Source organism: Euprymna scolopes, chromosome 19, assembly GCF_053919585.1.
Source record: "Euprymna scolopes isolate OS-2025 chromosome 19, ASM5391958v1, whole genome shotgun sequence".
Classification (NCBI taxonomy): domain Eukaryota; kingdom Metazoa; phylum Mollusca; class Cephalopoda; order Sepiida; family Sepiolidae; genus Euprymna; species Euprymna scolopes.
This window is the reverse complement of record NC_136500.1, coordinates 99032637-99048444: the sequence shown is the minus strand read 5'-3', so window position 1 is coordinate 99048444 and position 15808 is coordinate 99032637. Positions and strand designations below refer to the sequence as shown.

The window sequence follows — 15808 nt, the reverse complement described above, 5'->3', positions numbered from 1 at the left end:
CGATAAATGATTTTAGTTAATAATTTCCGGGTGTTTAATTACTAAGCATGCAAATTTCACTCACCTTTATCCATTTAGGAGAAAATTGTGTTTCTATTCGTTTAGTTTAGAATGAAAGTGTGACGCTTGAGATGATGTTAAGGGGTAACGAGAGAATAGCTTATTCCTAAATTAGTTTTTTATGCAAGACTCTTCTTCGATGTTTTCGGTGAGCGCAGTTAGAATTAGAAGTGTGTCGGTTTATAGTAAGTATAGTTATTAATATGTAGTGTATCGGATCTACTCTGCACCATTTCGCCTTTTACTATGGTTCATTTATTAATAAATTAATATATTGAGAAAGAGGGGTTAATCATTGTAGTGTTACTACATAGTAGAATCACTAGTTGCTTTTTACAACTTACTCATTTAGGTCTATAAGATGTAAGTACTCCCAGGTATTTTTAATCAGGATTTTCTTTTTACAACTTACTTAAAGCCTAACTACCAAAGTGTTTACGGCTTATAGTTGATCTTACTTTTATATTTAATAATTTATCACTGTCCTTTAAACTAATACTCCCATGTTTCTCCGCTAAACATACGTGTTAAGTTAATGAAGCTTTAACCTTATTTTGATTATATAAAAAAAGCTCTTATATCTGTTCAACTAACTAGTAATTTGACCATATGGGCATATATCCAATGAATAAGCAAACACATTAAGAAAAAACAAAGAATTTACAAAAATGAACCGATAAAAAGCGATGAATAGTATAAAATAAATAAATATATAAATAAAAAAAAATGGATAAATGAAAAAAAAACTAGGCATTAGTAAAATGAAGTCGCTACAAGATAAGAAAAAAAGCATACAAATCTAAGAAAGGGAAGTAGCTAGGATAAGAGATTATTACTTCAGATCAAAGCGAAACTGTAGACCAATAAACAACCGCCAATTTAAAAGAATGCTAACACCGCCCAACTGCCACAGCTTAAATACACGAAATTGTACTTCCCCCTCCTTCTCACTCCTACTCCCTTCTTTCAGCAAACCTCCCTCCAAAACCCGTACTGTTCAAATTCACAAAGTATACATTCCACTGTCTTCCAGAACATAAACCACATCCGAATATCATATACAAACTAATGCAATTTTGACTTCAATATCGTTTTTTTTTATTTGATGAAGTGTAATCCTTGAATTGTTATTCCATTAAAACATGTAACTAATAATGTTTCTATAATAAAAATACTATATCATATATATATATATATATATATATATATATATATATATATATATATAACTACTTAATTTACTCACATAAAATTAATACAGAAAAGTATAGATTTATGCGTAAACTTTAAGTATTTACTTCAAAAAGGCCTCAATACGTAGGTAGTGCTAGTTAGTAAGTTATAAAATGTATATGGCGATTAAGCTACACTGAATATTCCGCGTTTCATCCACTCTAGGATTCCTCGGGCAGGTAAGCCTGAAGAATCCTAGAGTGGATGAAACGCGGAATATTCAGTGTAGCTTAATTGCCATATACATTTTATAACTTACTATATATACATACATATATATATATATATATATATATATATATATATATATATATATATATATATATATAGTTATAATAGATTATAAATTGATTATAAATTGCTACAATTTAAAAACTCCACTAGTTTATTGTTTACACCTATTACATATATTATTTACTGGTTAAATAAACTGTTTTTAATAAGGTTTATAAGCCCGTATAATAGCAATTAAATTATCACACCTTGCCATCTCTTTTTGTTTTACACACCTCATATATGTGGTAAACCATTTAGAATAATATCAGTCTTTATATATTAGACTCATATTTTCTAATATGATTCATTTCTATTTCAGGTGCGATGTAAGCGATGTTAACACCAAATGCACACCTGATGAAACCAAAATGTGTGATGTCATGCAGCATCACGTGTTCAAGCAATGTAGACAGAAACTCGGCAATGAACGTGTCCAAAGTTATGTGGACTCATGCAAAATCGATGCTTGCATTTATAGGAATGATAGCAATGTTTTCAAAAACGTTGTATGTGAAGCGATCGAAGGATTTGCTCGAGAATGTGAGCAGCATCGTTTCCTGTTGAACTGGAGAGGAATAGCAAAATGTGGTAAATACACGCATCACTTTCCGAAATTATCGATTAATTAGCAATAGACATAACGTTTATGTTTTCTATTAGGAAGAGCTCTTTATAAAAATAATAAAAAAGATGACTTTGCATGTAAATATGCAAAAAAAAGATGACTTTGCATGTAAATATGAATGTATACAATAAGAAACGTAATCACCATCATGGTAAAAATAGACATGGTTTATTAGAAACGTAGAATGCGCGTTTTTACACGTGGCAAATGTTTTGATTACATCAAAGAAAAAACAAAATAACTCATTAATATTCATCAGAATAGTTTCATGCAGCCATAAATAATTATTTACGGTTATTTGTAATCTGCATGAAGCTTAGACATGAGGGAAAATCATCTGGAATTTCTAATTATGACAAACTTTACTCAATTTATTTACAGTTTACTGGTAATTCCATTTATAGTATCACATTTTAGTTCCTTAAATTCTCTTGACATTTTTAATTATTCTATAAAATATTCAATGGAAACAAATCATTACTTTTTTACCATGGCATTTTGTTTTTGAAAATCCCGATTCAAATTAATCCTTTAACTGGTTCATAACCATACTTATATGTGTGAACTTTTTGAACAGAAAATATTTATATGTAAATATATTTAAAGTGATGAAACTAATTAAAATTGAAGCAATGTGTTTTTGTATTTTTCAGACGATAATTAAACATTCAAACATAAACTTAATATCATAATATATTCAATAAAATTCCTTTATAACTAACACTAAGATTTTAAAACTAGTATTTCAATTAAAGTGTGAATAAGTATGTAAAGCGCCGAGTCAAATAAGACTGACACAATCCATCAATGCCGTTACAATATTCGCATTGCACATGTTCTCTTGCTCGAATCTTGATGATTGACTTCCTTAAAATCCTCGCCATCATGAACAAAAAAATAACAAATCTTTAAAATATTTATGACCTAACGTGTGTACATCAACATACATCATTATCTTATTAATTTCATCGAGTGCATGTGTATGTCATTAGTATTTCGTACTCATAAACTTTCATAGACAAACGTTCACAAATTATGTTTCAGAAATGGCTTGTCCACAGAACCAAGTGTACAAATACAATGCCAATGCGTGTCAAGCTACTTGCAGTGAACCCCGACCGAAATGCGACAAATGGGAAGAAGCTTGTGTGTGTCAGAAAGGATATATTATCAGTGGTGAAGACTGTGTGCCAAAATCTCAATGTGGATGCATGAACAATTCCACTTACATGAAAGTGAGTTATTAGTTCTACTTTTTATGTGTTTTCGACTTGAACATGCCAAAGTTGTATCAGTTGTTGTTTTCTAGTTTTAATTATCTCGTTTTACCAAGCATTAAAACAAGGAAAAAGTCAATGTCATTTCAATAAAGGTTAAATAGAATGACAAAGTTTATTGGCTGCTATCATCAGAAACAAACAATCCGAAAACGAAGGAATGTATTTATACACGGTGAAAATATAACATTTTCTAGTTAGATCAGTTATTATTACATATATATTTTTATGCAAGATTGTTTTCGTACTACACCTTTATGTTGACATTCTATGCAATAAGTGTTAGCTCAAACGACACCTATGAAAACAGTTTGTATATTAAGTAAAACAAATATGTCGGGTAGCAACATTCAAATATATCAGTGATTTACGTCAATATAAAACAGGCTTGAGTTAAGATTTAACTAGAGATGGTTTTCCTAGAAAACGTAGACTACACAGTACATTAAATATCAGTCTTCTCACCCATGTAAGCGTATTTTAAAGCTCATGTATCGAAAATATGAAAAAAGAATATACATTCTCAGATAGTTTCGTATATTTGTGTCGCGTGAATTTCGTATGATTTACCCGGAAAAAAAAACAGACTTTCAATAATATCATAATAACACTACTATGTGTTGAAATTAGTTTCATGATCAGAACAGATTCGTATTATTTTATGGAATCTTTCAAAGATTAAAGTCAAAATGTAATCATACTTCACCTTAAAACTAGCAACATTTTTCTAATTTTCTTTTATCAAAAGCCACTGCATGATTTTAATGCTAAAAATACTTCAAATTCAAGACTTAAGATTAAGGATTTCAAAGTTACAAGGAAGGAAATTAGCTTAATGGCCTCAATTGACTCTTGATCATATTCAATGAGATTGATAAATTTGCAATTTTCAAATTTGAGGTTGTGTTTATTTTCCGCCTCTGAGACATCTACACTACTCATAAAATACTGAATTTGAGAATAAGTATATATAATTCATGTCTAATACTTTTTCTTATTAAAATGTTACAAAAGTGTGTCATTTTCCACCCATGTAAAGCCCTTTGAATAAAACTAGAATAAATTAAATATATCTCAAATGTGGACACTTTTTATTCTAAACATTATTAACATTGTTAGCTGTATAAAGCTTAAACTTAGCTATTTACCTAACTTCTACGAATTTACGTTAATATTATCCATTTACGACAATTATTGTGTTTTCGTTTCGACTTAATATATGTATACAGAATCTTCTCATCTGTAACTATTGTTATACTAACTGCCATAATTAACTGCTTTCACAATTTAATACTGGAATTTGTACGGACAGCCACAATTACTAATTATATGTCTTCAGTTCTTTAATTCCTGTCTGTGTGCATGCGTGCGTGTGATGTTTGCTTATTCCTCACAACTAGACAGTATACGGAATCTCCATACAATGTAAAAGTACATTCCAACATAAAATTTGCCGGGTAAAACAATTGAATTGATGTTCTTACATCTTTACGTACATACCTAAAAGGATCATGAGGGCATAAGTCCATGAAAATTGCTAATTTCATGAAAATTATGCCCTATGTATATTTTTAAAAGGGGTCAATGGAAGTTCTCTTAAATATCTACGGCCTTGCTTACTAATAGAGCTCTGGGAAGCGAATCTCATTTAAAATGTAAAATATACCCTGTTTTGATGACAGTTATATCAATATACATTATATAATTAAACTTATAAAATTATCCGGGAAAAAATCTCGATGTTACTTTCAATTTGACGAATAGATACGTACCTTCAACTATAAGGAAATAATGCTGTCAGGACCATTGTAAAACTTAGTTATCTTGTCATTTTAAAAGTCGAATTGTATGTGTGGAAAGTTCGAATTAAATGTGTGGAAAGTATAAGACAGAAACATTAATTGAGCGGTTTGAATTTAATTTCCTCATTTTTAAATGAAATTAATGAATATATTTTTTATCTCTTTTATTTAAGATGTGATTCTTCTAAGTCTGTCTTTATATATATATATATATATATATATATATATATATATATATATATATATATATATATAGCTTTCATTATATAAACATGCATGTATATATTATATATCTTATGTTCTCTCTTTATATATATATATATATGTGTGTGTATAGTAGTAGTAGTAGTAGTAGTAGTAGTAGTAAATGAACTTAAAATATATTTTCAATAATAAAACAAACCTATCAGGATAGAAAAGGTCTTATTCTGATGAGTAACATATAGATTTAACTGTCATGTCCTAAAGAGGTTGCTCTCATTTTCTCCTCTTACTTTCATCTTTTTTGACCTGATAACGTAATGAAATTCATGTAACTTTATTTTCTACCTTTTTTAATTATATCTATATACATACACTCACAAACACAAACACGCCCGCATATATATATATATATATATATATATATATATATATATATATATATATATATATATATATATATATACAGGGTGACCCCCCCAAAAAAAACTAAATAGAGGCCATCTAGAACATATACTGTAGAACAGAAAAAAAAGGTCAAAGACCCTAGTGTTTTAATGTGATGCTTTGAATATAATAAACTAGTTATGACCAAAGTTTCATTTCATTCGGACAAAACACTAAGAAACGGGGCCTAATTAAAATTGGGTCCCGTTTTTTTTTCTGGTCACCCTGTATATATATATATATATATATATATATATATATATATATATATATATATATATATATATATAATTAAATTTACATTTTTGCATTTTACCGTCATTGGATAATTTACCTTTCACCAGACTATCCAATCACGTGAAATCACCTTTTTCTTCGCCATATTCCCTGTTTGTTATCAAGTAAGATCTTTGACTTACTAGCAGTTTAATCAAATACTTTTGTATGCAAATCCGATCCCGCATTTTGCTACTTCTACCCTCTGATGAGAAGGAAAGTATTTCTTCGAAACTCTGCGGATTAAGGTCTATCCACTTATTGTTTCCTTAAATATGTTTTTAACTCTTTTTCAAAGTGTTTTAACATGTTTTATGAACTATTTGCGTATATATATATATATATATATATATATATATATATATATATATATATATATATATTTCTGACACACCTACCAATCTACTCATGTTAGAACGGCTTTCGTAATAGACACTCCTAACCTTGCCAACATACCCAAAAAGCTATAAAAGTTGACGTGTCGAATGTGAACGATGAGTTGGACGTAATGTAAAAATGTACCGAATTTAAAAGGGAACGTAATTCAAATTTCCGTTCCATTTTTACAACAACCGTAAAGCAGAGCATTCGATGCAAATTTTACATAACTTATTGTAGTAATGCTATTTTTTTAAGCAGAAACATTTTTTTTTAAATATTTAGGTTTGGCTATAAATTCCTAAACTCATTTCACCCTAAATAATTTAGGTGACTGAAATAGGAATCTAATTGAATCTTTAATTTCCTGATAGTATGTGAGAAATGTATTTTTCTTCGAGTTATATCGAATTCATTAATACGGAATTTAGGGGCTTTTTTTCGGAATGTTCCTGTAAAAATTATTTTTTATTGTTACAAATTACGATGCTTTATTTATATAAACAAGCAAAAATAAATTCTTGCGTTTTTTATTTACTACTGAAAACCATAACTTTAGTAAAGATATTTTATGTTTAAACAAAATAAAACATTTCCACTAAGAGTTAAGTAAAAATAATTAGTTCATTATATTCTGCGATCATTATTTGATAAATACTGAAATTTTCATTAAACTTGGTTAATTTTCTGATTTTTGGTGAATTTTTAAGTAAAGGGAACGGTCAAAATGTTTATACACTTTGAGCATCGGCATTCATTGTCTGTGCCTACCATTTTTCGATGAATATTTGATAGCAAAGTGACCACGTGTCGTTAATTTAAATCAAATTTCAATCACATGGTTACGTTATCAATAATCATGTGATTAAACCCATTGAAAATTTACCGATATTGTAAACACATTATGTTTACATTAAGCCTGTGATACCAAAATATCCTTTTCTAAGATTTAAAAAAACCCGCGAGATCAGGAGAAAGAAATGTCCAGAAAATCGCTAGATTTTTAACTTTTATGATCTGAAATTTTCAAAAATCGCTAATTCCTCCCCACCCCCAAAAACTCCATATTTTAACTTCCTACAATAAAAAAATTATAAATATAGTATATTCAATATATAAAATGTTCCGTGTTTTCTCACTATATGTTTCTGAAATTATATTGAAGGGTTAGCTCCCCAGAAGGCTTACATATTTTATGAAGCTAGTTTTACCTGTTTTTTTTTCAGAGAGGGTATTTTTTTGCAAGAAACAAATCATAAACTCAAACTTTTTATAATAAAATTTAAATTGAAATATACTGCAAATTAAACATCACAATAATGGTGCAACATATTTTGAAATTAGAAAAATAAAAAAAACAAAAAAACTTTGTTTTAGCATGTTAAAAGTATTTAGGTTGGAAGATAATAAAATTCTAATGTATTGTTATAAGTTGTTTTTTTTTTTTGCTGTTGTTTCTTGCTTTTCACAATTTTCGACTAAATACTTCTAAACTAAGCGGGATTGCTTAGTTCGTATTTTAAACTAAACTTCGGAGGTTGGAATGCCGTCCCCACCTAAAATGTAATTGGAAAAAATCAATTTTATAGCGAGATTTAAGAATGGTTAGCCGAAAAAATGTGAAAAACAAAACAAATAATCAATAAGTAATTGTTACCAAAGGCAATACATAAATGCTACTTTCTTTTACTTACATGAATAAGTTTATTTTATGTTTTAAAGTATTTTCAAGCGCTTTTCTTTATTTTTTAATCTAAAATTGCGGGTGGGTGCGAAATATCTCCAGATTTTCTAGAATTCCCCGCTAGATTGCAAACGAAATCTCCAGATCTAGTAGGAAAACCGCTAAATTGGACACAGTGGTCACGTGACAGGAAGCGGTAATAAATAATTGTCCCTAATAAAAAATGGCCTATCGGTACAAAGAAAACCACCTATTTATCATAGAAAAATTAAGTATAATGTTATAATTAAAAAGAAATATATAAAAACACACATGGATATAGTAAACATATTATACCAAAACGTGGAAGCCATCCGTCCAGTGGTTTTTTAGACTATTAATTGCGAACGAACCAAGAGTTACATTAATATATATATATATATATATATATATATATATATATACATATATATATGTATATATATATATATATATATATATATATATATATATATATATATATATATATATATGAGAATCATTGTATGTGTTAATGTTTGTTTGGCTTTTATAGAAAGAAATGTTAGTGTATCTACATAAAATCTAAAAGTATATTATTATGTAAGATTCATCGTTCCCAAATCTCTATGTTAAGTCTAACAGATAACCTAGGGCATGTATAACTACAAATATGTTCTAAGTTTCTGAAATTTAAATTCTAAAAACTTCTGGAGAAAACAACAGAATGGTCTTGATATTTATCAAACTTTATGAAATTAGAAAATAAGAGTGACATTTATAATTACGTTACCCTATGATTCAGATACCTTTTCTCTAAGTAACATATAGGTTAAAGAATTGTTTAAAACTTGAAATACATATGTGCGATGTTAATCAAATTTAGACTGTATGCATATGGCATTAATTAAAAGTTTCTAAACATTTAAGCTTATTCACTCTATATTAGGAGTCCGAAATATGAAAGATAGGCCAGTACAATATAAAGAAACTAATATACTGTCATGCACTAGTTCAATCTCAAGCAATGCGGTGCTTTCTACATGTATATAAGAACTGTATATTTTTTCATGATACAAAGCTGAAAACCATGAAGTTACTCAGTTTTTAATGTGTTAAAATTTCAACAATGTAAGCTTATTTTTAATGTGAGTCTGTTTGTTATTAAAATTGTCTATGTATTTCAGTTGACGCATTTTTATTCTCATCAGGTTAATGAAGAACTATTGGATCCAGATTGTCGAACAAAAATAATTTGTAAAACCGGAGGTAAATTAGAAACACATAAATTGTCACCATGCCAAGCCCATAGTACTTGTCGAATTGAAAACGGGCAAAGAAGCTGTGTATGTGACCAAGGTTTTATTCTGCGCGGCGGAAAATGCACCCCAAAAGGTAATTCTCCGATTATAATATTTGCCAAATTTATGTGATGTGTGATCACAGAATTTTAACACATCTACATAGAAAAATTGTATGTAGTTATGAAAATTGATAAATCTATTTTAATATAAATTTTTACAAGTTTTTTCTGCATATATATATATATATATATATATATTCAGTGAATAAATAACCAAAAACCATATTCCGAAATTCATGATGTTTACCATCTTATTATTTATTCCTTTAATTAAATTGGCATTTATGATTCTTGACAGTATCTGTTTAGTAGCGCAAAATCAATCACTTAATATATCAATCAGTGAATCTATTATGACCTTAACTCACCAGAAGAAATAGCAACAATCAATCCATCAAAAGGAAACAAAGTGTGATTATATATAATTAAAAGCCGAAAATTGGAAGACAAGCTGCGCATACTTTTAATATGTTTCCATGGCGTCATTTTTAATTTAAACATATATTGCTCTGTAATTACATTACATTGCATTTCTTAAATCAAGATTGGTATATATTATAAGAAAATATATTTTTACAGGTATATATATATATATATATAACCGTTTTATCTGCTTACACATGTTTCCATCACCGAATCGTATCAACGATCCCATAGCTCCATCAGCTTTTACAGAAATACTTATTATAGTTAGGGAAAAAGATATTAGAAAAAGCACAAAAATGGAAAAACAATTTCAATTCGACATCAGCAGCAGTTAAGTTTTAAGAAAAATGGTAAGGTGGTAAGGGGAAAGGGGGAGTTTAAAATATTAAACCAGACACTGATAGGAATAGAAGGAGAGGAGAGAGAGTAAGGGTGGAAAATTAATTTAGACAGCAAAAATATTACTGACACACTTAACATTAGCAAAAGAATCGGAAAACTTTTAACAAAAAGAAAAAAGGGGGGCTTACGTCTTTCTTAAGGACCATAAACCCAATTTTGCAACAAGACCTCAAACTAGACGTATAAACCCCAGTAAGACTGAAACAGACTGAAATAAGTAAAGAATACTAGAAAGGACAAATTTACTAATTAAAACCAAATATGAATTAAACCAATGAATTAACACTAACGACACCATTAAATGGTCCAATAATATCCATAATAAAAAGAAGGCTTCTTTTATCCAGTTCGATATTGAGAGCTACTATACTTCCGTATCAAAAGAACTGTTTGATTAAGGCTTAGGGTTCGCCTTTCTGACCCACAGCCATCCGAAATAAACATCTAGGAAAACAGTCTCAATCAGCCAAGACATCCAATGGACTAAGAAGGGCCAATCTGGATCATTTAACCTCTCAATGTGCTCTTGAGACTCAGCAACAGCAACTGATCTAGTTGGTCTTATTATTCTGTACAATTTCACCAAAACTATAAATAGCAAACTATATAGAGACGATGGTCTTATAGTAGATGAAAATTCAAATTATCCTAAATGTAAGAAAATAAAAACCCATTAACTAAGGAAATAAATAGAATAGCCCTTAAAAGAGATATTAAATCTAACGTAAAAACTGTCAACTTTCTCGACATAATTCTCAACCTCTCAAATAACTCATATGAGCCATGCGTCAAGGACAATACCTTCCCGCTCTATATACACCCATTATCAAACAACCCAAAGCATTTCATTAAACATATCCGCAAATCTGTTGAAAAAATACTTAGCACCAATTCTTCTAAACTTGAAATACTCAACAAACATAAACCATTCTTTTGAAAATGCCTTTAAAGAAAGTGGCCACCCAAATACCATCATTAATTACATTGAACCTAATTATTTAAATACGTTAAACAAGAAATATAGGTTTACAAAAGTCATGTGGTTTAACTCCCCCTTTCAATATCATCGTCAAAACCAAACTGGGCAAAAAAATATTTTAACTAATAAGCATCCACTTCCCATCTAATCACACACTACACAAAATCTTTAATAAAAACACAATTAAACTTAGCTATAGCTGTACTAATAACTTAGAAAAAAATTAAGAAACATAATAGGAAGATACTTAACAAGGGCAAAAATACAAATAACATTAACAATAATAATTGTAATTATACCAACAAATCGGAATGCCCACTTAAAAGCTGCAATTGCCCCTACAGAAAACCCAAACGACAAAAATACTATATTGGTCTACCCAGCACCTCTTTTAAAGAAAGATTTAGAGTACAGAAATCCTCCTTTACAAACCCCAACAACCCTAACAAAACCTCACTTACTACCCACTATCTATTTCTAATTCAAAATAGCATTACACAAACCATTACTTGGGAAATCCTTAAAAACATCTAGCGCATGTAAATCCTAAAATTCTCCATGCTCTCTCTGCCTAAACGAAAAACTTTTTATCTCAAATTTTAGAGATAAAAATAAATTACTAAATAGAAAGCATGAAACTGCCATAAACTGTCGGCATTAAATATCCCAACTCCTTAGCAATTTTACATCTTTCTGAAACATCCCTTATACAACGTTTATTAAATATGCCAAATCATACACTCAGTACAGCCATCTGCCACATGCATCTAAATCCTCTTACCCCAGTCTTCCTTAACCCTATCTTATCTTACACTTTCGCCCTATTCCCTAAATCCATCAAAATAACATATATCTCCAATATTGCCAATTCAACTCTCACTTAATTTTTACCCACCATACAATTATCTAGTAACTTGTGTCTATTGTTCTTTTTAGTCAAATTCACCCAACCAACCCCAACATATCCCACACACAATTTCTGTTTCTTTTTTTTTTTTTGCTGTTTCTAATAACATTTTTCCATTATCACAATAATTATTTCTGTAAAGTCTGATGAAGTTATCGGTTCGGTGATATGATTCGGTAATAGAAACATGTGTAACTAAGCAGATAAAACAGTAATAAAAATATATTTGCTCTGCAATTGTATTGATCACTTTCTTAAAGTTTTTACTAATTACTATTTTTGCTATATATATTTACATATATATATATATATATATATATATATATGTTGTTGTTTTTTCAAGCGATACATACGGTTAATATTGGCTCCCCCTCGAAGCTCATTTTTTTTAATTACTTAGAAAGTCGCCCTTTTAATTTGTTTAGACGTATATAACATTTATATTTATTATTTTTAAAACAGCAATCTACGTTCACGCGTGTTTCGAGGTTGTTACCTCTCGTCAGCGTAGTTCAACTGTTTCTAGGGATCGAACCTCAGACCATGTTTACCACAGTCCGGTGCCTTAACCGTTAGGCCACAACACCTAGATTAATTTTACTGTTTATTTTCATCGCTTATACATTTAGATTTGTTTTTGTTGTTTTTTTAAAGCAATATATATATATATATATATATATATATATATATATATATATATATATATATATATATATATATATATATATCCCAAACCGCTAGTCTTAATTGAGGGGGAGACTAAAACTTTGTGCTATGGTTTCAAATGTTCTGAAATAACAGCAAGGGAAGACTTGATTCCAAATATTTTTCATATGTTATATATCCCTTCCTTGGTTTTCACACATAAAGTAAATTTTACAGTTTGTAAGATTGTTTGATACAAAATCGTACGTTATTTCCAAAAGAGGGGGGTATAACATATGAGAAATATTTGGAATCAAGCCTCTCTTTGCTGTTATTTCAGATCATTTGAAACCATAGCAACAAGTTTTAGTCTCCCCCTTATTAATGTCAGAGATTTTTCGGAAATATTTGATTTTTGTAATTCATATGCAAAACTAAGGAAGACAAATGACTATGATTGAAACATCAGTAGAGGTGTTGTATATTCCATCCGCAAAAAAATCATGTAAAATGGCAACTTGTATAGGCTATCGCGGGTGCTTAATACGAAAATAACAGTTAAAATCCCAGGAAACGCGTAGTTTTCAAAACACAGAGAAAATCTAGTTTTAAAAAGTCGGGGACACTTTTCTATATTAATATAACGTAAGGTGTTTATTTGGTATTTATGACGTGGTAGACCAACGCAAGATCCACTTTAAACAGCTTGTTTTCTATAAGATTTCGGGTATGTTGAAAACGAATATCGCAATAAAATATTCCGCAAATAAGTATTTTTCTAGGTATTAATTCAATACAATTTTCTATGCTATAAATGGTGGCTATTGTTGTACGCGCAAGTTCGCATATTTTTGCTTAATATCAAGACAAACACTTATTCGAAGAAATTAAAATGTGATATTCCTTTTCAGCACACCCGAAAGCCTATAGGAAAACTACATTTTTAGGAAAGTTTTATGTTGGTCTACCAGGCCACAAAAACCCTACCCCGAAAAACATAACAAACCCTCGTAATGATGTCCATAAAACGGGTGATCATTTTTTAAAACAATAATGTGCGACCTAAAGAGCAATTATCACATATCAAACTACACAATTTAGGTCATTAGCTTTACAAAGAGCCTTTATTTGTTAAATTCTGATAAATAGTCGCCGAGATTTCGAATTTATAAAATTTCCAAAAAAGATGCTCTCTCTCTCTCTCTCTCTCTCTCTCTATCTATCTATATATATATATATATATACATATATATATATATATATATATATGTAACGACTTCATCGAAAGTAGAAATTTATGCGTAAACTTTAAGTATTTACTTCAACAGTGTTCAATACGTAGATAGAGCTAGTTAGTAAGTTATAAAATATATATAGCGATTAAGCTATACTGAATAGAATGGATGAAACGCGGAATATTTAGTGTAGCTTAATCGCCATATATATTTTATAACTTAATATATATATATATATATATAACCCTGCACTGAAGATTCCCGAAAGGAAGAAACACTAGTGTCTGTAGGTATTTAATTATTATAGTAAAAAATAATTATATATATATATATATATATATATATATATATATATATAAGGGAGTAGTCACCAACAATGTGTATTTTTTAACATTATTTTATTATTCCTTGTCTTGGTATTTCATTAAGAATTATGTTTGGATCATTTTAATAATGTTTTTCAGTCATTAAAATCGTTTTTACGCGCGTTTCAGACGTTCTGTGAAGCGTCCTCGTCAGAAATTATTTTCAAGTGTGTTGGAGATGTAAAAATGGCAATTTTCGTAGTTAATTTGAAATTTTTCCAAGGGGTGGAGGCTTGAAAGTGTTTATTATTCATTGGCATGCTCAATTTTTATTACTCTTTTGTTGGGCTAGTCGAGGGAGGCCGCTGACCTGGTTGTAGTCGCTGTCTCTTTCTGCTAATGTTTTTTGCTTTTCCTTTAGGGTGGGGTAGGGTGTGTGTGTGTGTTTGTGTGTGTGTGCGCGTGTGTGTTTGTGTGTGTGTGTGTGTGTGTTTGCTTTTATTGGTTTGGGAATGTGTATATTGTTTTATAGTGTTATGAGGTTATTTGCTCCCTTAGGAAGGCGACTGTGATCCGAGATCGTTACTAATGTGTATGTGTGAGGAGGGGGGACCAGCTCTTCTGAAATAAGGGTAGGGGTGCTTTCATTCTATTTTAGTTTTTTATTTTTTGGATTCTTGGATTTTATATTGTGATTTTTCGTTTTTGTCTTTTCGGGTATTCCTTATATTGTGTTTGTTTAGAAAGAGGGGTGTATTTAAAATATGTATAGGGGATTTTTTAATGGTTCTATTTATTTGTCTCCCCATGTGGGTATGGCTAGACCAAGGATCGGTTCCTAGTGTGGGGAAGATTTTGTTCCCCAGAGAGGGGCATTGGAGGGGGTATAGGTATGGGAGGGGGATGATAGAAGGGATGATAGTTGTTTCAGTCATGAGGGGGTTCTCCTCCACTGACTGAGGAGGGAGCGAGGTGTTGGAACAGATATTATACAATGGTTCTAGGTTTATCCTAGTGTTGTTGGTTTCGAGGTTAAGTAGGGTTGGTATTTTTCAGTGTGTTGTATAAGAGATAAGGGTGTTATGTCTGTGTGTGGTTGTATGCGCGCACGTGTGTGTGTTTTAATGTGTCGGTTCTGATTTATGTGTGGGTGTGTATATGTGTTTGTGTATGGATGTGCATGCGAGTGTACCTTGCATTTCATGTTTTTGTGTGATGATATTAGGCTCTGTTCAGTTCAGGAGTGAATCTGGTGATGAAGTTTTTTTCCTGTGTAAGTAAATAAAAATA

General features: G+C 30.0%; 1 protein-coding gene across 1 annotated transcript in view; it reads left to right on the top strand.

Moving 5' to 3' along the window:
* The window catches only part of LOC145240285 (zonadhesin-like), a 129345-nt gene that overhangs the window by 72105 nt on the left and 41432 nt on the right, over positions 1-15808 (top strand). The window contains exons 21-23 of the mRNA XM_080103866.1: positions 1889-2157; positions 3239-3429; positions 9468-9651. Of these exons, the coding sequence (XP_079959992.1) occupies positions 1889-2157; positions 3239-3429; positions 9468-9651 (644 nt within the window). The remainder of the gene's footprint in view (positions 1-1888; positions 2158-3238; positions 3430-9467; positions 9652-15808) is intronic.